A 27,900-nucleotide genomic window follows, 5' to 3' on the forward strand; every position below is an offset into this window, starting at 1 on the left:
AGAAAATTAAAAGTGAAGACAGGAAAGAGTAAGGTTATGAGGATAACAAAAAGATTAGGTGATGAAAGATTGGATATCAGACTGGAGGGAGAGAGTATGGAGGAGGTGAATGTATTCACATATTTGGGAGTGGACGTGTCAGCGGATGGGTCTGTGAAAGATGAGGTGAATCATAGAATTGATGAGGGAAAAAGGGTGAGCAGTGCACTTAGGAGTCTGTGGAGACAAGAACTTTGTCCTTGGAGGCAAAGAGGAGAATGAATGAGAATATTGTTTTACCAACGCTCTTATATGGGTGTGAAGCATGGGTGATGAATGTTGCAGTGAGGAGTATGCTGGAGGCAGTGTAGATGTCATGTCTGAGGGCAATGTGTGGTGTGAATATAATGCAGAGAATTCGTAGTTTGGAAGTTAGGAGGAGGTGCAGGATTGCCAAAACAGCTATCCAGAGGGCTGAGGAAGGGTTGTTGAGGTGGCTCGGACATGTAGAGAGAATGGAGCAAAACAGAAAGACTTCAAGAGTGTATCAGTTTGTAGTGGAAAGAAGGCGGGGTAGGGGTCGGCCTAGGAAAGGTTGGAGGGAGGGGGTAAAGGAGGTTTTGTGTGCGAGGGGCTTGGATTTCCAGCGGGCATGCGTGAGCGTGTTTGAGAGGAGTGAATGGAGACAAATGGTTTTTAATACTTGACGTGCTGTTGGAGTGTGAGCAAAGTAACAAATATGAAGGGATTCAGGGAAACCGGCAGGCCGGACTTGAGTCCTGGAGATGGGAAGTACAGTGCCTGCACTCTGAAGGAGGGGTGTTAATGTTGCAGTTTAAAAACTTTAGTGTAAAGCACCCTTCTGGCAAGACAGTGATGGAGTGAATGATGGTGAAAGTTTTTCTTTTTCGGGCCACCCTGCCTTGGTGGGAATCGGCCAGTGTGTTAATGAAAATACAACAAATTTACAAGTCCCATTTAGGTTTCTTGAAGTCCACCACTGTATGGTACTCCAAGAAGCATGGATTCATACAGAGTGCCACCCCACATTGCTGACACATGTATTGTGTGTCTTTTAGCACTTGGGGTTGCTGTTTACTGTAAGCACATACAACACACTTTTTCTGGGAATACTTCTTCTTGGGAGTAGATGGTAGTGGTATTAGGCAGTGACAGTTTGGGATTATTCAGTTGGACACTTCCCCCTCTGGTTGTGGGGTGACAGGTTGCTGTGGAGTGACAGGTACTGGTGTGGTACCATACTTTTTCGCTATCTGCTTGATGACATTGAGGGTGAATTCCGCATATCGTTGTCGCTTCCTAGTCTTTGTTTCGTACATGTTGAAGGCATTGAGCATTGCAATGTCTACAAGGTGGAAAAACACTGTGATATACCACTTGCGACTCCTACGCACACAGTCAACAAACCCTATCATCATGTCACACATGTCGACTAGTCCAATATTGTTTGTATAGTCGATGGCAGCAGCTGGCTTTACAATAGGCTCATTGTTGAACCTGATCAGTCTGTCTGTTTGTTCCATCTCGTTTCTGTGGATGGGTGACAGCATTGTCACGTCCTGTTTGTCATGCCACGTCAGTGCCATGATGTCATTGGCATGAAACGATTCCGCTAGACTTGCTCCAGTGAACTTTGGCATGTGTTTTCTACTTTTCACTGTTCCACATATGTCAGTATTGTTCACATGCAGGAAATCAGCAAGCATAGGGCTTGTATACCAGTTGTCTGTGTATAGTGTATGACCCTTGCCAAGGTATGGCTCCATTATCTTGTGAACAACATCACCAGAAATGCCCAATATGTGCCTGGGATCGTCGAGTGTCTTTTTCCCTGTGTAATTAATGACATCCAACACAAGACCAGTCTCACAGTCACACATAACAAAGAGTTTTATACCAAAGCGATTACATGTGCTTGGTATATATTGTTTGAGCGACAATCATCCCTTTAACAGAACCAAGGACTTGTCAACAACAATGTTCTTGAATGGATAAAAGTAGGCAATGAATTTTTGCTTCAGATACATAAACACTTCCTGGATTTTGTATAAGAGGTCATTTCGGTTTGGTGTATTCCTCTCTGAGAAGTGCAGCATTCATAGCAACAGAGTGAATCTGTTGCAGGGAAGGAGGTCACGGAAGACTGGAATACTGTTGAAGTGGTCTGTGGACCAGTAGTGTGCTATATTGTTCTTGTATGTGTGTGGCATAAGCATGACAGTGCCAAGGAATAAATACAGCTCAGCCACAGTTGTATCTTTCCACTTGCGCAGCCATGACAATTCTGAAACATCTGTGTGGTCCATTGTTTATCGGTAGTACATGTTTGTCTGGGTAACAATTAGGTTCATTATTGGCTCATCATAGTTTAATTGAAAATAGTCTAACTCTGTAGACTCATTTGTGATGAGACAGTGTGGCATGATGCCACTTCCACTGCCATCAAAATTGAAAGGATATGGCACAAATGGTGTAGTTTCTGTCCAGTTCCATTTGCTGTCATATGGTGCAGGTTGGACTTGTGGCATGGGGTGTGGGGGAGCAAGAGGGGAGACAGGAGTGGAGGCAGCACATGGTTGAAAGGGTGCCAGGCAGTCCTTTGTCTCCCCACCCACCGCACCACGAGGTCCAGGCACCATGCCACCCCCCCTCCATCCCAGCATACACTCCTCCATGATCACTATCAGTGGCTGGGGTTTCAGATCATGACCTCATACGACCCTTGCAGACTGCATATGGCACACTGCCTGAACGTAGGTTACGACGCCTAAAAGTACGTTTCACTGGGGAATAATGATAATCACTTTCACTCTACAAATCGTCTGTGGGCATAAAATTGATTTTATCATCGTCATTTATATCACTTTCACTATCGTCATCACCAAAATGCATGGAAAATGATAATTTCCTCTTGCAGAGTTGCCTTTGGGAAGTAACACTAGCAACCCCAGAGGTGCTGGACTGAGTGTCTGTTGTGGCCACACAGGCCACATTAGCCAACTGGCCACATTAGCCACACTGGCCACATTAGCCACACTGGCCACACTGGCCACACTGGCCACATTAGCCACACTGGCCACATTAGCCACACTGGCCACATTAGCCACACTGGCCACAGTGGCCACTTCAGAAGTGCTGGGGTGAGGGTCTGGTATGCCCACACTGTTCACACTGGCCACCCCAGAGTTCATGGGCTGAGGGTCATCTGGGTTATCAAAAGTTTCACTAATTCCTTGATCATTAGTGGCCATATTGGTGTCAAAACCACTAAACTCGCGTTCTATATCACTTTCCGAGAACAGTAGTGTTAATACGACGAGGCATGAGTGAATCATGGGGGTTTGCCATGATGTTGACCCAAGGTGGAGCTGAAACTAACTGGTGTTACCACGCGGTACCCCAGCGTCCCTGGTTTTTTTCATAGCGTGCACACTGAGTGCGCAGACCCATTCTCTCATGTCTAGGCAACTCAGGTCTTTCACGCCAATTATGAAGGAGTGAAAAATAAAAGTTTGATCTATCTTCGGAGCCTCCCGCACGTGAACGTATATCTATGTGTGGACAGTTTAACCCTTTCAGGGTCGAGAGGCCCTCTCCTAAGCTTGTTCTCAGGGTTGAAGATTTTTCGGAAAACAACAGCAAATTTTTTCTTATGAAAATATAGAGAATCTTTTCTTGTTCATAATGACACCAAAAGTATGAAATTTGATGGAAAATGTATGGAATTATGCTCACGCGAAATTAGCGGTCTCGACGATGTTTACACATCGGCGATTTCGCCCACTTTGAGCCTTATTTTTGGCTAATTTCAGTGTACTAGTCGACAGAAATCATAACTATTTTGCTAGAACTCTATTTTTTCTATTGAATGAGTACAAGAAACCACCCATTTACCGATTTCAACTATCCAACAAAGTGGTCAGAAATTAGCAATTTTGCCAATTTCACACAAATTTCAAAAGATGCCAATTTCCAAATAGGGTCCAGAATAAACAAGACAGACATTTCTGGCACTAAAATAACATTTCCTCTGTTCATTAGTCACGTCCCCAGGCCCCTCTTACATTTCTTTTGCATTCCACTTTGAATTTTTATTCTCACAAAAAACAGAAGATTTACTGTTATGCAAACTACTGCATTAGTGTAGAAATGGTATAAATAATATCAGCGAACTTGTGAAAGAATATTAGACTCACCAGTTGAGGGGTTTCGACGCATGGCATGATTTGTTTACTTTTGAACTTTGGCAAAAATCGAACATTTCTGCTACTTTGAGCTCAATTTCAAGGTACTTTTCATTGTGAAACCAATCAAAATCATCTCAATTTCTGTAATATGTCTTCCATTCTATAAAATGAGACCAGGAAAACTAGAATACAACCATAAATACCATACGAAAATACAGTGCAAAGTCGCCATTTTAAACCAAAAATACGGTCAAAGTTTTTTTTTTTCTCATAATGCACTGTGTGCTGCAGGAATTTTTTTATACTGTGCACACTGACCACATAGACCCATTCTTTCATATGTAGGCCTACCAGCTTTCTCTCACTAGATTTGAAGACGCTAGAATTTAGGAGTACTAGTACGTCAATAACCCTGGTGTGTAAGCCGTACTAGTACGTCGGAAACCTTGAAAGGGTTAAGGGTCAAATGAGATTGATTTACTACATCATCATTTACTTCCATCTATCACCCCTGTGCTTATTATGCACACTTTTTCACTCACACATCAGCACCCCTGTGTCATTCATTGCTGTGTAATCCACATAGATTGAGCACTTTTTGAATATTATGATGATGATGATGATGATGATGATAATAATAATAATAATAATAATAATAATAATAATAATAATAATAATAATAATAATAATAATAATGAGAAAGGGGCTAGTAACCCCTTCTTCTGTATAAATTTGTGAGATACAGCTGGTGTGTCAAGAAAAAATAATAATGAAGAGAAATTGCAAATGCTGGTGGATGAGTTTGGGAGGGTGTGTAAAGGAAGAAAAGTTGAAAGTGAACATAGATAAAAGTAAGGTGATGAGAGTATCAAACGAGTTAGGTAAAGAAAAAGTGGATATCACATTGAAGGGAAGGAGTATGGAAGAAGTGAATGTGTTCAGATATTTGGGAGTTGACTTGTCAGCGGATGGCTTTATGAAGGACGAGGTAAACCATAGAATTGATGAAGGAAAATGGGTGAGTGGTGCATTGAGGCATTTATGGAGACAAAAAATTCTATCCATGGAGGCAAAGAAGGGAATGTACAAGAGTAGCAGTACCAATACTCTTATATGGGCGTGAAGAATGGGTTGTAAATGCTGCAACAAGGAGGAGGCTGGAGGCAGTGGAAATGTCATGTGTAAGGGCAGTGTGTGGTGTAAATATTATGCAGAGAATTCATAGTGTGGAAATTAGGAGGAGATGGCGAGTTACTAAAGTGTTATTTAGAGGGCTGAAGAGGGGTTGTTGAAGTGGTGTGGTCATTTAGAGAGGATGGAGCAAAATTGGATGACTTGAAGGGTGCATAAATCTGTAGTGGAGGGAGGAGGGATAGGGGTCATCCTAGAAAAAGATGGAGGGAGGAGGTGAAAGAGGTTTTGTATGTAAGGGGCTTGGACATACAGCAGGCATGCTTGGAGTGAATGGAGACAAATGGTTTTTGGGACTTAACGAGCCATTGGAGTGTAAGCAGGGTAATATTTTGTGAAATAATTCAGGGAAATCGGTTAACCGGACTTGAGTCCTGGAGGTGGGTGGTACAATGCCTGCACTTTAATCCCTTAACTGTCCAAATGTAGATCTACGTTCTCTGACCCAGCACTCTGAATATTTTGAAAAAAAAAAAAAAATTAAAAGAGGACAAAATATAGTCAGTACCTACGGAGATATAAGACCACAAAGTCAGCGCTTGTCACTCGCCTGATGGCAACATGAAGCGCTTCTGCTTGCAGAAGTGTTGCTGATATACCTTTTTTTTTCTCATTTTGATTTTAATTCATATAATTTTTATGTTCTGATAATTACAGTTTGTAGGAGTTTTTGTGATTGCATAGCTAATCTTTGTTCTGACACTAAAATTAGGTACTGAAACAGTACTCAAACAGTCAAAAACACAGTGACAGGTGAACATTTTCACCTACCTTAGTCAGATGCTATTGTCTAGAAATATATACATAGTGTTTATAGGTCCCAGCAATGTTTTGGACATGCAGGAGCCTATAATAATAAAGTTTACTTGAAGCATGGTGTAAGATGAGTGTCACTCCACTGGTGACAGTGCAACAGTGGAGTGACATTTGATGATCATACACTGCCTTGGCTTTATTTGTTTTCACTGTTACACATAAATGTCTGTCTGTCTGTCTGTTTGTCTAGCTCTGTTTATCTCTGTCTCTGCTTATCTGCCTTTCTGTCTGTCTGTCTCTTTCTGTTGCTTTGCTTGTCTCTCTTTCTGTGTCTCTGCTTGTCTGTCTCTGTCTCAGAGAGAGCGACTCATGAACCAACAGGTATTACACATGATGCAGAGTAGTCATGTCTGATTTCTGACCCAAGTGAAAATGCATATTACTTGCCAGTCATGCTTATTATGCATTATATCTACAAGCACAGTATAGCACTTTGTACTTTTTGAGTTATCCTAGGTAATTTACACTATATATAATTGTATTTATGTGTACGTGAGAGATAGAGATAGAGAAAGATAGAGATAGAAATAGACAGATAGACAGAGATAGAGATAGACAGAGATAGACAGAGATACAGAGAGAGAGAGAGAGACAGAGGTAGACAGAGATAGATACAGACAGACAGACAGAGATAGAGACAGCCAGCCAGCCAGCCAGCTGGCCAGTATTACACATGATGCAGAGTAATCATGTCTGATTCCTGTACAAGTGAAAATGTGTATTACTTGCCAGTCATGCTCATTATGCATTATATCTACAAGCACAGTATAGTACTTTGTCTGGATTTTTTGTGGTTATCCTAGGTAATTTACACTATGTATAATTGTATTTGTGTGTACCTGTGAGATAGAGATAGAAAGAGAAAGAGATAGAAAGACAGACAGAGATAGATGTAGACAGACAGACGGATATAGAGACAGCCAATCAGCCAGTCTGCCGAACATGTATTACACATTCCAGAATTGTTTCTTTTTACTCAGGACATAGGTTATAGGATATTCTAGCAGGATGACACTACCAATGGTACCAAAATTGAAAGGGTGTTGCACAAATGTTGCACATGGGTTATTATCGAGGTTTTTGATATATTTCCTCGACCACTTGTGGCCACATCCACCTCAAAGCCACTTAACTCGGGGTGAACATTACTACATGACATAAGTGAATCCCTGGTGTTTGCCGCGTTGTTTGATCTAGCTGGCATTCAGTTGAACTGGTGCTCCCACAAGTGGTCCCAGATTTTTTTAATACTGTGCACACCGAGTGTTAAGACACAGTCTATGCTGACCAGGCATCTCAGGCCTATTGTGCCAATTTTGGAGGCAGGAAAAATTAAACATAGATCTACGTTTGGAATGTTAACGGTACTAACGTAGATCTATGTTTGGACAATAAGGGGTTAAAGGAAGGGTTTGGGATATTGGCTGTTTGGAGTGACATCAGAACTGTCATATCTGAGCACCTCTACAATGACAGTGATTATGTGTGAATGATAGTAAAAGTGTTGAATGATGGTGAAAATGTTTTTCTCTTTTGGGGTCACCCTGCCTTAGTGGGATACAGCCAGTTTGTTGAAAAAACAAAAATAATAATAATAGTTTAAAATTTCCATTTTTTTATTTTAATTATACAGGAGAAAGGGTTATTAACCCTTTCAGGGTCGAGAGGCCCTCTCCTAAACTTGTTCTCAGGGTCGAAAATTTTTCAGAAAAAAAAAATTATTTTTTTCTTATGAAATGATAGAGAATCTTTTCCTGATCATAATGTCACCAAAAGTATGAAATTTTATGGAAAACTTACAGAATTATGCTCTTGCCCACTTTGAGCCCTGATTTTGGCCAATTCCTGTGCACTAGTCGACAAAAATCATATTTATTTTGCTAGAACTCCATTTTTTCTATCAAATGAGTACAAGAAACCACCTATTTACCAATTTCAACTATCCAATGAAGTGGTTAGAAATTGGCAATTTTGCCAATTTCACACAAATATCAGAAGATGCCAATTTCCAAATAGGGTACAGAATAAACAAGAAAGACATTCCTGGCACTAAAATAACAAGTTCTCTGTTCTTTAGTCACATCCCAAGGCCCCTATTGTATTTCTTTTACTTTCCACTTTGAATTTTTATTCTTACAAAAAATAGAAGATTTACTGTTATGCAGACTACTGCATTAGTGTAGAAATGATATAAATAATACCAGCGCACTTGTGAAAGAATATTAGACTCACCAGTTGACGTGTATTGGATGCTTGGCATGATTTGTTTACTTTTGAACGTTGGTAAAAATCGAACATTTCTGCTACTTTGAGGTCAATTTCAAGGTACTTTTCATTATGAAACCAGTCAAAATCATCTTAATTTCTGTAAAATGCCTTCCATTCTATAAGATGAGACCAGGAAAACTAGAATACAACTATAATTACCATACAAAAATACAGTGCAAAGTCGCTGTTTGAATCCAAAAACACTGTCAAAGTTTTTTTTTTTCTCGTTACGCACTGTGTGCTGCAGGATTTTTTTAGACTGCGCACACTGACCACATAGACCCATTCTTTCATATGTAGGCCTACCAGCTTTCTCTCGCTAGATTTGAAGACGCTAGAATTTAGGCCTACTAGTATGTCAATAACCCTGGTGTGTAAGCTGTACTAGTACGTTGAAAACCCTGAAAGGGTTAATCTCTTGCTCACAGCATTGTAGTCATCTTTTATGAATACAGTGGACCCTTGCCTTATGATATTAATCCATTCCTGAGAGCTCATCGTAAGCCAAAATTATCGTTAGCTGAATTAATTTCCCCATAAAAAATAATGGAAATCAAATTAATCCGTTCCTGACACCCCAAAGTATGGAAAAAAAAAATTTTTACCCCATGAAATATTAATTTTAATACACACAAACTGAAGAAGACATGCACAATTACTACTCTACTAAGAATAGAATACATGACACTTACCTTTATTGAAGATCTGGTGATGATTGATGGGATGGGAGGAGGGGAGAATGTGGAAGTTATTGTTTAGATGGGAAATCTCCTTCCATTAGGACTTGAGGTAGCAAGTCCTTTTCTGGGGTTCCTTCCCTTCTTCTTTTAATGCCACTAGGACCAGCTTGAGAGTCATTGAACCTCTGTCGCACAACAAATCTGTCCATAGAGCTCTGTACCTCCTGTTCCTTTACGATTTGTCTAAAATGGGCCATAACATTGTCATTGTACAGGTTGCCAACACGGCTTGCAGTAGCTGTGTCAATGTTTTCCCTCCACAGCACACACAAATTAGCCTTGAGGACATTGTTTTGCCTGAATGCTCTGGGAGTTTCAGAGTGATACACCAATAAAGGCTTAACTTTGCAATCACCACTAGCATTAGCACACGTCAAAAGAGTAAGCCTGTTTTTCGTAGGCTTATGTCCTGGGAATGCCTTTGTCTCTTGAGTAATGTAGGTCCTGCTTGGCATTTTCTTCCAAAACAGGCCTGTTTTGCCATAATTAAACACTTGTTCAGGTTTCAATTTTTCACTGTCTATGTACTCCTTGAATTCCTTCACATATTTTTCAGCCACTTTTTGGTCCGAACTGGCAGCCTCACCATACCTTATCACACTGTGTATGCTACTACAATTCTTAAATTTCTCAAATAACCTTTGCTGGCCTTAAATTCACTCATATCACCACTAGTTGCAAGCATTTTTCTAATTAAATCGTCATGCAACTTCCTAGCCTTTTCACGTATGATCGCTTGAGATATGCTATCTCCTGCTATCTGTTTTTCATTTATCCACACCAATAACAGTCTCTCAACATCTTCTATCACTTGCGATCTCAGTTTCAAAAACAAATTTGCACCTTTTGCGAGAACAGCTTCCTTGGCTGCTGTTTTGTTGGCCAAGATAGTGGCGATGGTTGATTGGGGTTTGGTATACAACCTGGCCAGCTCAGAGACACGCACTCCACTTTCGTACTTAGCAATTACAGTGGTCCCTCGTTTATCGTCGTTAATCCGTTTCTGGAAGTGTGACGATTATCGAAAAAGATGATTTTTAATCAATTTTCCCCATAAGAAGTAATGTAAATACAATTAATCCGTTCCTGACACCCAGAAGTATTAAAACGAAAATTTTTTTACATGAAAAATAGATGTAGTACATAAACAATGCAATGGGACATGTTGAATGAAACATTAACAGCATAACACTTATGTTTATTGGCGATTCTTCTTAGTGTTTGGAAGACTGGAGGAGGAGAGAGATTGGATTAGTTACTGTTTGGAAGGGGAATCTCCTTCCATCAACACCTTAGGTACTAAGTCCTTTTCTGGGGTTACTTCTCTTCTATGTTTCTTAATGCCACTAGGACCAGCTTGAGAGTCATTGGAGTCCTGTCTCGCAAAAAAAGTGTCCAGAGAGCTCTGTTTCTGGCGTCTCTTTAAAGCTTCCCTAAAATGGGCCAAGACTCTGTCACTGTACAAGTTGCTGATATGGCTTGCAACATCCTTCTCAGGGTGGTGTTTCTCCATAAATCTTTCCATCCTACCCCTCATTTCAAAAATCTCCTTGATTTCTGAAGAAGGCACCTTTTCCATCTCTCTTCCTCCTCCTCCCTCCTTCTCGTTTATCCACACCAATAATAACTTCTCAACCTCTTCGAGTACTGGTGATCTTTTTTTTGTCAAAATATTTACCCCCTTTGCAACAACAGCTTCCTTGATTTCCTTTTTCTTGGCCACGATGGAAGATATGGTTGTACGGGATTTATTATACATCCTGGCCAGTTTGGCCACACGTACGCCACTTTCATGTTGTTCAGTGATGTTTTCTTAAATTCAATCGTATTTCTCACCTTCTTTACCAAAGGCTTGGCACTAGGAGCTTTCTTTGGAGCCATGGTAGCTTATTTAGCACTTGCAAGCACTAAAATGAATGGAATATTACGAAATATTTCGTATGAACACGTGAGGGGACTGTCGCTTACTGGTAAACAATGGCACACTGGCTGGGAAGGGAGGCCAAGGCAGCTCAGAGCCATGAGTGCATGTCCAGGACGAACTATGATTAGCAAGTCAACCGACCATTTATGAGCCAATGTTTGGACTAAAATAACGCAACAATTTCCGAAAAGGACGAATTTTGAGCCCGACTATTATCGAGGGACCACTGTATCTCTTTCTTCATTTCCATAGTAATTTTCACCCTTTTTACCAGAGGGTTGGCACTAGAAGCTTTCTTGGGGCCCATGGTGACTTATTTTGCAGTTACAAGCACTAAAAACACTCTGATAATATGAAATGTACCGAATGTATGCTTAGATGCGACCGCACTGGCTGGCTTGTGAACAGTGGCACCCACGGGGCAGCTGAGGCCACACGTAGGATGCGTCCTGGACGAATCATGTAAGGCGAGTTTTTTATCGTGAGGCGAGGCAAAATTTTTGCATTCGAATTCTTCATATGGTGGATTTAACTTAACGCGATGCGTTCGTGAGGCGGGAGTCCACTGTATATACTTAAAGAGGAAACATTATTCTTTACTTCCCCATGAAAATGGAAGGAAACACTAAGAACTAAAACTATTAAGAAATTCGAAAAAAAACTTGGATTGGTATGTATATATGTACACATAAATGTACATGCACAGTGACATGTGTAGTATAAACTAGGTCTAAGTAGTAATAGCAAGATGTATGTGTTATCTTAAGTGTCTATTAGACAGAAAGAAAAGATGCAGCAATCCTGCAATTGTATGAAACAATTACAGATTTGTATTTCACACTTATTTGACAGGATAGTACCTTCCTGGATGGTTGCTATCTTCCAACCTACTATTATTACTGAGCCATGATGTTAGCACACTTCTGGGAAGACAGTGAATGCAAAAGAATGAAAGTTTTTCTCCTTTTTCTCCTTGATGGAAGATGGGCAGTGTGTTAAAAAAATAATACTGCTAATGCTGCTTCTGTGTCTTATGATCATCAACATTTATGCTATTTTATAAGACCAGTTTCTTCTACAGTGGTACCTCGAGTTACGAACTTAATTCTTTCCAGAAGGCTGTTCGAGTGCCGTTACTGAACGAATTTGTTCCCATAGGGAATAATGTAAATTAGATTAGTCCGTTTCAGACCCCCAAAAATACACTTACAAAAGCACCTGCAAAAATACACTTACATAATTAGTCGAGTTGGGAGATGTTCAAAACTCGATATACCACTGTATATGTATATCTCCCACCGAAGTGGTGTAGTGACCTAAAAAGAAAGAAAAGTTTTTCTTTTTACATGTATTAACTTATACAGGAGAATGGGCTCTATTTGTATATATAGCACAATATTGTATTGGGAGGAAGGAGTATTCCATATTCCATAAGTAAGATATCTTTGAGGCTATGTAAAAATTAAAAAAAAAAAATTATGGGGAAGAGGTTAAAATTATTCCAAAATTTAGTGTCTTACAAGATTTCTTATGGCATAGACTAAGGATATAGTATGTGTTATTTTTATCTTAGTTTTTCTAAACTGCAGGTTATAATTTTGTCTTTACCTTCTCCCCCAACATGTATTAGTTTAAGAATATTTTTGGTCTGAAAGTAGTAGCTTGGGAGATATTTTGTATGAGGTTAGGACAGTGCTTTCAGCAAACATTGACTTTGTGCTTTTCAGGAAAATCTAACTATCTCATCTAAAGTTCAGATAGATTCAGTTTATCATTTGTTATCCCATTACATTATATTGATGTTTATGGTGAGGATAAGCACAGGCTAATTATCACCAATTGTTATTTCTTTCAAATTTTGTACACAACTGTGATAAAAATTTGTTTTATAGTATTCTCTTTACTTATTTTTATTATATTTTAATATGCAATTATTTATAGGACAATTTTAAGTAGCCAATGGTTAAATTTCAGGCTATTATCAACAAATGGTTCACTTGTTAGTGACACGTATCCCTGAGGTGTACGAGTCTACCGAAGCTCCACCCACACCTCTTGCTGAATCACTCTTAAATCTACTTATGAAGCCCCTTACCTTTGCCTGTGCTGTTAATGACTCAACACTATTGTAAGTGCCAACATGACTTTCTTATTGAAATTTGAATGGTACTACATGATATATGTAGGTCATGTTAACCAAACTGACAGTATCAGTGGCATAATGGAAGACTCCCATTACTCTAGTTTATGACCAAAACAAACTAATTTTTTCTTTGGATCAATGCCTTGTTGGGTAACAGCTATTAAGCTAAAGCAAAAACAAAAATATTTTGCTTTAGAGAAATGGTGTAGAGGATATTTAACACATAAGCTGTTGGCATCCCCCAAATTGAAAGCCCCTTCTGTGTTGGCATTTTAGAAAAAAAAATTCTTTTAAAATACTAAGAAATTTTTTTTTTTAATCCTTGAACTGTCCAAATGTAGATCTACGTTGACACTCGTAGTGCTCCGACCTTGATTTTCCCCATTTGAAAGCATGTAAAAAAAAAAAAAACGTAGATCTACGTTTGGAGCACTATGCGAAAAAACGTAGATCTACGTTTGGACAGTTTAAAGGTAATGGCACCAAAAAGCAAAATTTTATGTAATATTTAGGGAATTACACAGGTGCAAAGTTGGAGGTCAAGGAGCATTTTATGCAACAGTGATTTTGTCCAATTTAATTCTTTTCCTGTCCAGACCCACAAAATTAATATTACTCTCAGTGTTCACCCTTAAAAAAAAAATTCTTCTGAAAGGTTGAGAATCTTTTTCTGAAGGTAGTGATACCAAAATTATGAAATATGATGGAAAACTCACGGAATTACAAAGGCCCAGAGTTAGCGGTCTAGGTATATTTTATGCATTGGTAATTTTGCCCAGTTTGAGTCCTATTTTAAGCCAATTACTTTGTTCCATTTGACAAAATTCTTAGTTATTTCACTAGTATGCTTTCCATTCTATTTATTGAGCACAAGAAATGGCCCATTCAACTACAGTGGAACCTCTACTTTTGAGTGCATCCACGTGCAAGTTTTTCCAGATGCGAGCAGTCGCTCGGTCGATTTTTTGCTTCCAGACGCGAGCGAAATTTCCAGATGCAAGCAGGCCTCAAGGGAGGTTCCTTGACGCTGGTGAAGGGCTCTTGCTCTTGATCTAGGGAATTGGATCTCAGTTGTTTGCTGGACTATCTTATTGAAACTTGGACAATGTATGATGGAAAGACGCTTCTTAGCGTACACCAAAAATGAAAGAAATTCGACCATAAATAACGGAGTTCACTTCTCAGCCATTAGCCTTCCCTTAACCCTTTGAGGGTTGACAGGCCCTCTCCGAGACTCGTTCTCAGGTTCGGCCAAATTTAACCCTTTCAGGGTCCAAGGCCCAAATCTGAAGTGGTGCCCCAGTGTCCAAGAATTTTCCAAAAAAAAATTTGTTATTTTTTCTTATGAAATGGTAGAGAATCTTTTTGCGAAGGTAATAAAACAAAAAGTACGAAATTTGATGGAAAATTGATGAAATTATGCTCTCGCGAATTTTGATGTGTCAGCGATATTTACGAATTGGCGATTTTGCCGACTTTGACTTCCATTTTAGGCCAATTACATCATTCCAGTCGACCAAATTCTTAGCTATTTTACTAGTATTACTTCTATTCTATCGATTGAGCACAAGAAATCGCCAAGTCAACTGTTTCAACTACAAAATAAAGTGATCAGAAATTGGTAATTTGGCCAATTTAACACAAAGTTCAAAATATTCCAATTTCAAAATAGCATCCAGAATAAACAATGTAGGCATTCCTGGCACTAAACTAACATTTCCTCTGTTCATTAGTTACGTTTTGAGGCTTTACAAATAAATCCCATTTTTATTTTTTATTTACATAATGAATTTTTATTCACACCAAAAAATAGAAGATTTACTGTTATGCAATATTGTAATAATTGTATAAATATCATCACCACATTTGTGAATGTGTATTAGATCCACCAGCTGGCGTGTATTAGACGTGTGAGGTCGTTTGTTTACTCTTGAACATCGACAAAAATTTAACATTTCCGCTACTTTGAGCTCAGTTTCAAGCCATTTCCGGTGCTAAAACCAATCAAAATCATCTCTAATTCTGTAATATGTCTTCCATTCTATCAAATGAGACCAAGAAATTGCAAATACAAATATGTATAAAAAACATACGAAAAAACACTGCAAAATTGCTGTTTTAATCAAAAATCTTGGTTTCAGTTTTTTTTCTCTCATTATACACAGTGTGCTGCAGGATTTGTTTTATGTGGTGCACACATACCACATAGATGTATTCTCTCATATCTAGGCCCAAGTGTACCACTCACAGTTTATCAGAGTGAGCTGAGCTCATGACGTAGATCTACGGTTTGGACACTGAACGCAAAGCCGTAGATATACGGGATGGACCCTGAAAGGGTTAAAAAAAAAAAATTTCTCATGAAAAGATAGAGAATCTTTTCCCGATCATAATGACACCAAAAATATGAAATTTGATGGAAAACTTATGGAATTATGCTCTCGCGAAGTTAGCGGTCTCGGCGATGTTTACGGATCGGCGATTTTGCCCACTTTGAGCCCCATTTTTGGCCAGTTCCACTGTACTAGTTGACAAAAAACATGAATATTTTGCTAGAACTCCATTTTTTCTATTGAATGAGTGCAAGAAACCACCCATTTACCAATTTCAACTATCCAGTACAGTGGTCAGAATTTAGCAATTTTGCCAATTTCACACAAATTTCAAAAGATGCCAATTTCCGAATAGGGTCCAGAACAAACAAGAAATACATTCCTGGCACTAAAATGACATTTCCTCTGTTCATTAGTCACGTCTCGAGGCCCCTCTTACATTCTTTTGCTTTCCACTTTGAATTTTTATTCTCACAAAAAATAGAAGATTTACTGTTATACAGACTACTGCATTAGTGTAAAAAATGGTATGAATCATATTGGCGCACTTGCAAAAGAATATTAGACACCAGTTGACGTGTATTGGACGCTTGGCATAATTTGTTTACTTTTGAATTTTGGTAAAAATCGAACATTTCTGCTACTTTGAGCTCAATTTCAAGGTACTTTTCATTGTAAAACCAGTCAAAATCATCTCAATTTCTATGATATGCCTTCCATTCTATAAAATGAGACCAAGAAAACTAGAATACAACAATAAATACCATACGAAAATACAGTGCAAAGTCGCTGTTTTATTCCAGAAAAAACGGTCAAAGTTTTTTTTCTCATTATGCACTGTGTGCTGCAGGATTTTTTTTATACTGTGCACACTGACCACATAGACCCATTCTTTCATATGGAGGCCTACCAGCTTTCTCCCACTAGATTTGAGGGCGCTAGAATTTAGGCATACTAGTACGTCAAAAACCCTGGGTCGTAAGCCGTACTAGTACGTCCAAAACCCTCAAAGGGTTAATGTTATATTTTCATATGGTTTTTATTTTTGTATTCTCGTAGAGAGATTTTGGGAAATATTGAGTGAATGCGTGGGGAGTTTTGAAGCAAGTGTGAGAGTAATGGTGGTTGGGGATTTCAATGCTAAAGTGGGCAAAAATGTTGTAGAGGGAGTAGTAGGTAATTTTAATTTTGGGGTGCCAGGGGTGAAAGAAAATGGGTAGCCTTTAATTGAGCTATGTGTAGAAAGAGATTTGGTAATGAGTAATACATATTTTATGAAGAAGAGGATAAACAAATATACGAGGAATGATATAGCACGTAATGAAAGTAGTTTGTTAGATTATGTATTGGTGGATAAAATGTTGATGGGTAGGCTCCAGGATGTACACGTTTATAGAGGGGCAACTGATATATCGGATCATTATTTAGTTGTAGCTACAGTTAGAGTAAGAGGTAGGTGGGGAAAGAGGAAAATGGCAACAACAAGCAAGAGGGAGGTGAAAGTGTATAAACTAAGGGAGGAGGAAGTTCGGGTGAGATGTAAGCAACTATTGGCAGAAAGGTGGGCTGGTGCTAGTATGAGTAGTGGGGGGGTTGAAGAGGGTTGGAATAGTTTTAAAAATGCAGTATTAGAATGTGGGGCAGAAGTTTGTGGTTATAGGAGAGTGGGTGCAGGAGGAATCAGGAGTGATTGGTGGAATGATGAAGTAAAGGGTGTGATAAAAGAGAAAAAGTTAGCTTTTGAGAGGTTTTTACAAAGCAGACATGTTATAAGAAGAGTAGAGTATATCGAGAGTAAAAGAAAGGTGAAGAGAGTGGTGAGAAAGTGCAAAAGGAGAGCAGATGATAGAGTGGGCAAGGCACTGTCAAGAAATTTTAATGAAAATAAGAAAAAATTTTGGAGTGAGTTAAGTTTTGAAAGCCTAAAGAACGATTTGATTTGTCAGTTAAAAACAGAGTAGGGGAGTTAGTAGATGGGGAGATGGAGGTTTTGGGTAGATGGAGAGAATATTTTGAGGAACTTTTAAATGTCAATGAAGAAAGGGAGGCAGTAATTTCATGCACTGGCCAGGGAGGTATACCATCTTTTAGGAGTGAAGAAGAACAGGATGTGAGTGTGGGGGAGGTGCGTGAGGCATTACGTAGAATGAAAGGGGGTAAAGCAGCTGGAACTGATGGGATCGTGACAGAAATGTTAAAAGCAGGGGGGATATAGTGTTGGAGAGGTTGGTATTTTTGTTTAATAAATGTACGAAAGAGGGGAAGGTACCTAAGGATTGGCAGAGAGCATGTATAGTCCCTTTATATAAAGGAAAGGGGGACAAAAGAGATTGTAAAAATTATAGAGGAATAAGTTTACTGAGTATACCAGGAAAAGTGTATGGTAGGGTTATAATTGAAAGAATTAGAGGTAAGACAGAATGTAGGATCGCGAATGAACAAGTAGGTTTCAGAGTAGGTAGGGGATGTGTAGATCAAGTGTTTACATTGAGGCATATATGTGAACAGTATTTAGATAAAGGTAGGGAAGTTTTTATTGCATTTATGGATTTAGAAAAGGCATATGATAGAGTGGTTAGGGGAGCAATGTGGCAGATGTTGCAAGTACAGTGGACCCCCGGTTCACGATCAGCTCCCAATGCGACCAATTATGTAAGTGTATTTATGTAAGTGCGTTTGTACGTGTATGTTTGGGGGTCTGAAATGGACTAATCTAATTCACAATATTCCTTATGGGAACAAATTCGTTCAGTAATGGCACCTGAACATACTTCTGGAATGAAATAATATCGTAAACCGGGGGTCCACTGTATATGGAATAGGTGGTAAGTTACTAAATGTTGTAAAGAGTTTTTATGAATATAGTGAGGCTCAGGTTAGGGTGTGTAGAAGAGAGGGAGACTACTTCCCGGTAAAAGTAGGTCTTAGACAGGGATGTGTCATGTCACCATGGTTGTTTAATATATTTATAGATGGGGTTGTAAGAGAATAAATGCAAGGGTGTTCGGGAGAGGGGTGGGATTAAATTATGGGGAATCAAATACAAAATGGGAATTGACAGTTGCTTTTTGCTGATGATACTGTGCTCTTGGGAGATTCTAAAGAAAAATTGCAGAGGTTAGTGGATGAGTTTGGGAGTGTGTGTAAAGGTAGAAACTTGAAAATGAACATAGAAAAGAGTAAGGTGATTATTTTTATTTTTTTTTTTTTATTATCACACCGGCCGATTCCCACCAAGGCAGGGTGGCCCGAAAAAGAAAAACTTTCACCATCATTCACTCCATCACTGTCTTGCCAGAAGGGTGCTTTACACTACAGTTTTTAAACTGCAACATTAACACCCCTCCTTCAGAGTGCAGGCACTGTACTTCCCATCTCCAGGACTCAAGTCCGGCCTGCCGGTTTCCCTGAATCCCTTCATAAATGTTACTTTGCTCACACTCCAACAGCACGTCAAGTATTAAAAACCATTTGTCTCCATTCACTCCTATCAAACACGCTCACGCATGCCTGCTGGAAGTCCAAGCCCCTCGCACACAAAACCTCCTTTACCCCCTCCCTCCAACCCTTCCTAGGCCGACCCCTACCCCGCCTTCCTTCCACTACAGACTGATACACTGTTGAAGTCATTCTATTTCGCTCCATTCTCTCTACATGTCCGAACCACCTCAACAACCCTTCCTCAGCCCTCTGGACAACAGTTTTGGTAATCCCGCACCTCCTCCTAACTTCCAAACTACGAATTCTCTGCATTATATTCACACCACACATTGCCCTCAGACATGACATCTCCACTGCCTCCAGCCTTCTCCTCGCTGCAACATTCATCACCCACGCTTCACACCCATATAAGAGCGTTGGTAAAACTATACTCTCATACATTCCCCTCTTTGCCTCCAAGGACAAACTTCTCTGTCTCCACAGACTCCTAAGTGCACCACTCACTCTTTTTCCCTCATCAATTCTATGATTCACCTCATCTTTCATAGACCCATCCGCTGACACGTCCACTCCCAAATATCTGAATACGTTCACCTCCTCCATACTCTCTCCCTCCAATCTGATATTCAATCTTTCATCACCTAATCTTTTTGTTATCCTCATAACCTTACTCTTTCCTGTATTCACCTTTAATTTTCTTCTTTTGCACACCCTACCAAATTCATCCACCAATCTCTGCAACTTCTCTTCAGAATCTCCCAAGAGCACAGTGTCATCAGCAAAGAGCAGCTGTGACAACTCCCACTTTGTGTGTGATTCTTTATCTTTTAACTCCACGCCTCTTGCCAAGACCCTCGCATTTACTTCTCTTACAACCCCATCTATAAATATATTAAACAACCACGGTGACATCACACATCCTTGTCTAAGGCCTACTTTTACTGGGAAAAAATTTCCCTCTTTCCTACATACTCTAACTTGAGCCTCACTATCCTCGTAAAAACTCTTCACTGCTTTCAGTAACCTACCTCCTACACCATACACTTGCAACATCTGCCACATTGCCCCCCTATCCACCCTGTCATACGCCTTTTCCAAATCCATAAATGCCACAAAGACCTCTTTAGCCTTATCTAAATACTGTTCACTTATATGTTTCACTGTAAACACCTGGTCCACACACCCCCTACCTTTCCTAAAGCCTCCTTGTTCATCTGCTATCCTATTCTCCGTCTTACTCTTAATTCTTTCAATTATAACTCTACCATACACTTTACCAGGTACACTCAACAGACTTATCCCCCTATAATTTTTGCACTCTCTTTTATCCCCTTTGCCTTTATACAAAGGAACTATGCATGCTCTCTGCCAATCCCTAGGTACCTTACCCTCTTCCATACATTTATTAAATAATTGCACCAACCACTCCAAAACTATATCCCCACCTGCTTTTAACATTTCTATCTTTATCCCATCAATCCCGGCTGCCTTACCCCCTTTCATTTTACCTACTGCCTCACGAACTTCCCCCACACTCACAACTGGCTCTTCCTCACTCCTACAAGATGTTATTCCTCCTTGCCCTATACACGAAATCACAGCTTCCCTATCTTCATCAACATTTAACAATTCCTCAAAATATTCCTTCCATCTTCCCAATACCTCTAACTCTCCATTTAATAACTCTCCTCTCCTATTTTTAACTGACAAATCCATTTGTTCTCTAGGCTTTCTTAACTTGTTAATCTCACTCCAAAACTTTTTCTTATTTTCAACAAAATTTGTTGATAACATCTCACCCACTCTCTCATTTGCTCTCTTTTTACATTGCTTCACCACTCTCTTAACTTCTCTCTTTTTCTCCATATACTCTTCCCTCCTTGCATCACTTCTACTTTGTAAAAACTTCTCATATGCTAACTTTTTCTCCCTTACTACTCTCTTTACATCATCATTCCACCAATCGCTCCTCTTCCCTCCTGCACCCACTTTCCTGTAACCACAAACTTCTGCTGAACACTCTAACACTACATTTTTAAACCTACCCCATACCTCTTCGACCCCATTGCCTATGCTCTCATTAGCCCATCTATCCTCCAATAGCTGTTTATATCTTACCCTAACTGCCTCCTCTTTTAGTTTATAAACCTTCACCTCTCTCTTCCCTGATGCTTCTATTCTCCTTGTATCCCATCTACCTTTTACTCTCAGTGTAGCTACAACTAGAAAGTGATCTGATATATCTGTGGCCCCTCTATAAACATGTACATCCTGAAGTCTACTCAACAGTCTTTTATCTACCAATACATAATCCAACAAACTACTGTCATTTCGCCCTACATCATATCGTGTATACTTATTTATCCTCTTTTTCTTAAAATATGTATTACCTATAACTAAACCCCTTTCTATACAAAGTTCAATCAAAGGGCTCCCATTATCATTTACACCTGGCACCCCAAACTTACCTACCACACCCTCTCTAAAAGTTTCTCCTACTTTAGCATTCAAGTCCCCTACCACAATTACTCTCTCACTTGGTTCAAAGGCTCCTATACATTCACTTAACATCTCCCAAAATCTCTCTCTCTCCTCTGCATTCCTCTCTTCTCCAGGTGCATACACGCTTATTATGACCCACTTCTCGCATCCAACCTTTACTTTAATCCACATAATCCTTGAATTTACACATTCATATTCTCTTTTCTCCTTCCATAACTGATCATTTAACATTACTGCTACCCCTTCCTTTGCTCTAACTCTCTCAGATACTCCAGATTTAATCCCATTTATTTCCCCCCACTGAAACTCTCCTACCCCCTTCAGCTTTGTTTCGCTTAGGGCCAGGACTTCCAACTTCTTTTCATTCATAACATCAGCAATCATCTGTTTCTTGTCATCCGCACTACATCCACGCACATTTAAGCAACCCAGTTTTATAAAGTTTTTCTTCTTCTCTTTTTTAGTAATTGTATACAGGAGAAGGGGTTACTAGCCCATTGCTCACGGCATTTTAGTCGCCTCATACGACACGCATGGCTTACGGAGGAAAGATTCTTTTCCACTTCCCCATGGACAATAGAAGAAATAAAAAAGAACAAGAGCTATTTAGAAAAAGGAGAAAAACCTAGATGTATGTATATATATATATGCATGTGCGTGTCTGTGAAGTGTGACCAAAGTGTAAGTAGGAGTAGCAAGATATCCCTGTTATCTTAGCGTGTTTATGAGGCAGAAAAAGTAAGGTGATGAGGGTATCAAATGATTTAGATAAATAAAAATTGGAGATCAAATTGGGGAGGAGGAGTATGGAAGAAGTGAATGTTTTCAGATACTTGGGAGTTGATGTGTCAGCGGATGGATTTATGAAGGATGAGGTTAATCATAGAATTGATGAGGGTAAAAAGGTGAGTGGTGCGTTGAGGTATATGTGGAGTCAAAAAACGTTATCTATGGAGGCAAAGAAGGGAATGTATGAAAGTATAGTATACCAACACTCTTATATGGTTGTGAAGCTTGGGTTGTGAATGCAGCAGCGAGGAGGCGGCTGGAGGCAGTGGAGATGTCCTGTCTAAGGGCAATGTGTGGTGTAAATATTATGCAGAAAATTCGGAGTGTGGAAATTAGGAGAAGGTGTGGAGTTAATAAAAGTATTAGTCAGAGGGCTGAAGAGGGGTTGTTGAGGTGGTTTGGTCATTTAGAGAGAATGGATCAAAGTAGAATGACATGGAGAGCGTATAAATCTGAAGGGGAAGGAAGGCGGGGTAGGGGTCGTCCTCGAAAAGGTTGGAGGGAGGGGGTAAAGGAGGTTTTGTGGGAGAGGGGCTTGGACTTCCAGCAAGCGTGTGTGAGCGTGTTAGGAGTGAATGGAGACGTATGGTATTTGGGACCTGACGATCTGTTGGAGTGTGAGCAGGGTAATATTTAGTGAAAGGATTCAGGGAAACTGGTTATTTTTATATAGCCAGACTTGAGTCCTGGAAATGGGAAGTACAATGCCTGCACTTTAAAGGAGGGGTTCGGGATATTAGCAGTTTGGAGGGATATGTTGTGTATCTTTATAGGTACATACATGCTTCTAAACTGTTGTGTTCTGAGCACTTCTGCAAAAGCAGTAATTATGTGCGAATGAGGTGAAGGTGTTGAATGATGATGAAAGTATTTTCTTTTTTGGGATTTTCTTTCTTTTTTGGGTCACCCTGCCTCAGTGGGAGACGGCCAACTTGTTAAAAAAAAGAAAAAAATTCTCGTTTTTTTTTTTTGTCTCATTTGATAGAATGGAAGATATACTACAGAAATAGATATGATTTTGATTGGTTTCACGATAAAAAGTACCTTGAAATTGTGCTCAAAGTAGCAGAAATGTTCAGTTTTTTGGCAATGTCCGATTGGCACTGCCCCTCATCTTTCACATGTTAGAAAGCTCTTCAGCACTAGCAAAAGTGGGAACAGACATCATGAGGTAGCAGTGGCAGACAACATGAAGCAGCAGTGGCAGACATTATGAGGTAGCAGTGGCAGACAACATGAAGCAGCAGTGGCAGACAACATGAAGCAGCAGTGGCAGACAACATGAAGCAGCACTGGCAGAAAACATTAAGCAACAGTGGCAGACATGAAGCAGCAGTGGCAGACATCATGAGGCAGCAGTGGCAGACAACATGAAGCAGCAGTGGCAGACATCATGAGGTAGCAGTGGCAAACATGAAGCAGCAGTGGCAGACAACATGAGGTAGCAGTGGCAGACAACATGAAGCAGCATTGGCAGACAACATGAAGCAGCAGTGGCAGACATGAAGCAGCAGTGGCAGACATCATGAAGCAGCAGTGGCAGACATCATGAGGTAGCAGTGGCAGACAACATGAAGCAACAGTGGCAAAGTGTAGCATTAAGAGTGTAGCACTTATAAGTCACTCTGTCTGACTTTTTTGGGTCATCTTAGGTTCTCTACGCATGTAGTCAGGAACAGTAATAGCTGCTGTGGTGGCCCTATAAACCCCAACAACAACAACAATGGCCATTGTCACCACCAATAGTCACATACGTAATGACATGTATTTTATTAATTCTAGTATATATATCATAGTCGTTAATATTGTTTATTATGTCATATTTCATGAATTGTGATAGATAAATAAGCCGTAGAGTTGATATTAGGGAAATTATTGAAGTATTTTCTCATGCCTGGAATTCCACTGGAACAAATTAATTCCATTTCACTTAATTTAAATGAGGAAAATTGACTCTGCAAACGAGCAAATCCAGATATGAGCAAGTAGAGTTCCACTGTATTTTATTCTATGAAGCACATAGAAATCGTTAATATAGCCATTTTTATGCAAAACTCACAAATGCCAATTTAAAAGTAGAGTCTGTAATAAACAAAATAGATATTCCTCTGTTCATTAGTCATATTCCCAGGCATCTCTTATATTGCACTTGCATTCTGTTTTGAATTCTTATTCACACAAAAATAGATTTACTTCATATCTCGGGTAATAAAATATAACCATGGTTTTCAGCATCCCAATAATTGAATCATACCTATTAACCCTTAAACTGTCCAAGCAGATCTATGTTTGCATGTTTAGTGCCCCAAAAGTAGATCTACGTTTTTTTTTTTTACATATTTTCAATTTTTTTTTTTTTTCAACAAGACGGTCGTCTCCCACCGAGGCAGGGTGACCCAAAAAAGAAAGAAAATCCCCCAAAAGAAAATACTTTCATTATCATTCAACACTTTCACCACACTCACACATTATCACTGCTTTTGCAGAGGTGCTCAGAATACAACAGTTTAGAAGCATATACAGGAGGGCCCCACTTATATGGCGGGTTAGGTTCCAGGCTACCGCCGTAAAGCGGAAACCGCCGTAAAGTGGAACACCCTTTTTTTCCACTTACAAATGCATACAAACACTAGATAACAAGTTTACACTAACATATGTTATGTTAGCAATAGAACCAGGCATCAAAAAAACAATAAAAAAGTACAATACACACGTAGTGCACTCATTACTTACCTTAAAATATTTATAGTCTTAATCTAGGGTGAGACAAGTAGTATTTATTGTAAGAAATCAAGTGTGGTATGTATGGTAGTCAGCCAGGCTACCATACCAGGCCACCCCACCCACACATACTATTCTATGATATTTAAGCATCCCAGAGCGATAAAATGTATATACAGTTCACTCATTACTTACCTTAAAATATAGGGTGAGATGAGTAGTATTTATTGTAAAAAATCAAGTGTGGTATGTATGGTAGTCAGCCAGGCTACCATACCAGAGAGAAAGAATGAGTGCATGAGAGAGGACAGGCACAGAGTTATGTAAACAAACCAGGCGAAGGTATTTTTTGTAAACATTGTACACGTCTGGTTTGTGTACAAGTTACATTGTATATAGGTTGTCTCTACATTGATACGGTAGAATAAATAAAGAAGAACACTCCCATTCTCATGTAACATCATTTTGAGAAGAAATGATGCTCTGAGTGAAGGCAATGGAAGTAAGTCACTCTGACTTTTTTGGGTTATCCTAGGTTCTCTACACATATGTTGTTATGTATTTATGTTATGTATCGTGTTTATTATATAATTTTGAAAAAATATCACGGATGGATTAATGAAAATGTGTATATTAACGTAATATACAACATTTAATGATACACCGAGCTCAGACAGCGTAAACAAACAAACTGAACAGGTTGTGGACGATCACTCGGTCAGGCGAAATAGACGGTATTAATACGTGTTCAGTTTTAGTTCATTCATGTACATTTGTAAGAGTTTGTGAAACTTTTACCTTATAATATTTTTATTATTATTATAATAATTAAATCACGAAACAAATACTCTTACACTGTGTACAAGTTAGTACAGAATTATAGCTATAAAGTGAAGGCATACGAAAGGAATATTTTTCTACAGTTATCCCTAGTAACAGGTGATGGGCTAGAGAAAACGTAATTCTTCCGACACTTCTACAAACCGTTTGGTAAACATCTCATATGTATTTGTATAAATTTTTATACTGTGGGTGCATGTATCATGTTTGTGTGTTACATAATGTGTTTCTTATATAATTTTGAAAAAAATATCATAGATAGATTAAGGGAAATGTCTATATTAACGTAATATGCGACATTAATGCGCCCAAGAGATTATTATTACAGTGGACCCCCGCATAACGATGGCATCACATAGCGATTATTTCGCATACCGCTTACTTTAATCGCAAAAATTTTGCCTCACATACCGCTTAAAAACCCGCTTACCGATTTTCGTCCAAGACGCGGCCTGAGCCACGCTCACATGTTCCGCCGGTGGCATTGTTTACCAGCCAGCCTCCGCGGTAACATCCAAGCATACAATCGGAATATTTCGTATTATTACAGTGTTTTCGGTGCTTTCTCTGGAAAATAAGTGACCATGGGCCCCAAGAAAGCTTCTAGTGCCAACCCTACAGCAATAAGGGTGAGAATTACAATAGAGATGAAGAAAAAGATCATTGATAAGTATGAAAGTGGAGTGCATGTCTCCGAGCTGGCCAGGTTGTATAATAAACCCCAATCAACCATCGCTACTATTGGTGGTACAGCTGCTGCTGCTGCTGCACTGTCAGCTGCTGCTGCTGCTGTAGCACCGTTGTTGGTGTGGCTTATTGAGAATACCAAGAAACAATTAACCCCAGAGGATTTGCCACCCAGGATAACCCAAAAAAGTCAGTGTCATCGAAGACTGTCTAACTTATTTCCATTGGGGTCCTTAATCTTGTCTCCCAGGATGCAACCCACACAAGTCGACTAACACCCAGGTGAACAGGGAAAAATGCCTGGAACTAGTGCTCATATTGGTGAATTTAAAGCCAGCAAAGGTTGGTTTGAGAGATTTAAGAATCGTAGTGGCATACACAGTGTGATAAGGCCTGTTCTGGAAGAAAATGCCAAACAGGACCTACAGTACTCAGGAGGAAAAGGCACTCCCAGGACACAGTGTCTCATCAGTCATTGCTGCATCTTCAATAAAGGTAAGTGTCATTTATTCTTCATTTAGTAGACTAGTACATGCACAATATATACTGTGCATGTACTACTCTACTATTGTGCATGTATCCTTCTCTTTGTGTGTGGGAAAATGTATATTTCATGTGGTAAAATTTTTTTTTTCATACTTTTGGGTGTCTTGCACGAATTAATTTTATTTCCATTATTTCTTATGGGGAAAATTCATTCACATAACGATTATTTCGCATAACAATTACCCCTCTTGCACGGATTAAAATCGTTAACCGGGGGTCCACTGTATTATTATTATTATTATTATTATTATTATTATTATTGCATCAAGAGTAGAGAGACTTAGTGATTTTAATGTGTACCTACATGCCAGCACAGTGTGTAAATTTATTTAGGTACAGGTGTACACAAGTTTAATTATCAAATACAATACATATAAAATATACAATAACTTTAAAACACTTGAAATTTTGGAAAGTTTCCAGACATAATAAGGAGATGTGCTCAGGGAGAATGTAAACAAACTCGGTGGGCAGCTGTGACCATATTAGAAAGACAGGTGGGGGAAGCTGTATAGCGAGTTTTGGTCATAATTTGAAATGTCCGTATTAGCGGAATGCCGTAAAGTGAAACGCCGTAAAGTGGGGCCCTGCTGTACGTATAAAGATACACAACATATCCCTCCAAACTGCCAATATCCCAAACCCCTCCTTTAAAGTGCAGGCATTGTACTTCCCATTTCCAGGACTCAAGTCCGACTATATGAAAATAACCAGTTTCCCTGAATCCCTTCACTAAATATTACCCTGCTCACACTCCAACAGATCGTCAGGT

General features: G+C 39.4%; 1 protein-coding gene across 6 annotated transcripts in view; it reads left to right on the forward strand.

The window, feature by feature from the left end:
- Positions 1 to 27,900, forward strand: part of LOC128688738 (ubiquitin-protein ligase E3C) — a 401,351-nt gene that overhangs the window by 91,078 nt on the left and 282,373 nt on the right. For all 6 annotated transcript variants that reach the window (XM_070084672.1, XM_070084678.1, XM_070084673.1 and 3 more), the window contains one exon: positions 13,101 to 13,254. In XM_070084672.1, the coding sequence (XP_069940773.1) occupies positions 13,101 to 13,254 (154 nt within the window). The remainder of the gene's footprint in view (positions 1 to 13,100; positions 13,255 to 27,900) is intronic.

Source organism: Cherax quadricarinatus, chromosome 13 (assembly GCF_038502225.1).
Source record: "Cherax quadricarinatus isolate ZL_2023a chromosome 13, ASM3850222v1, whole genome shotgun sequence".
NCBI classification, from domain to species: domain Eukaryota; kingdom Metazoa; phylum Arthropoda; class Malacostraca; order Decapoda; family Parastacidae; genus Cherax; species Cherax quadricarinatus.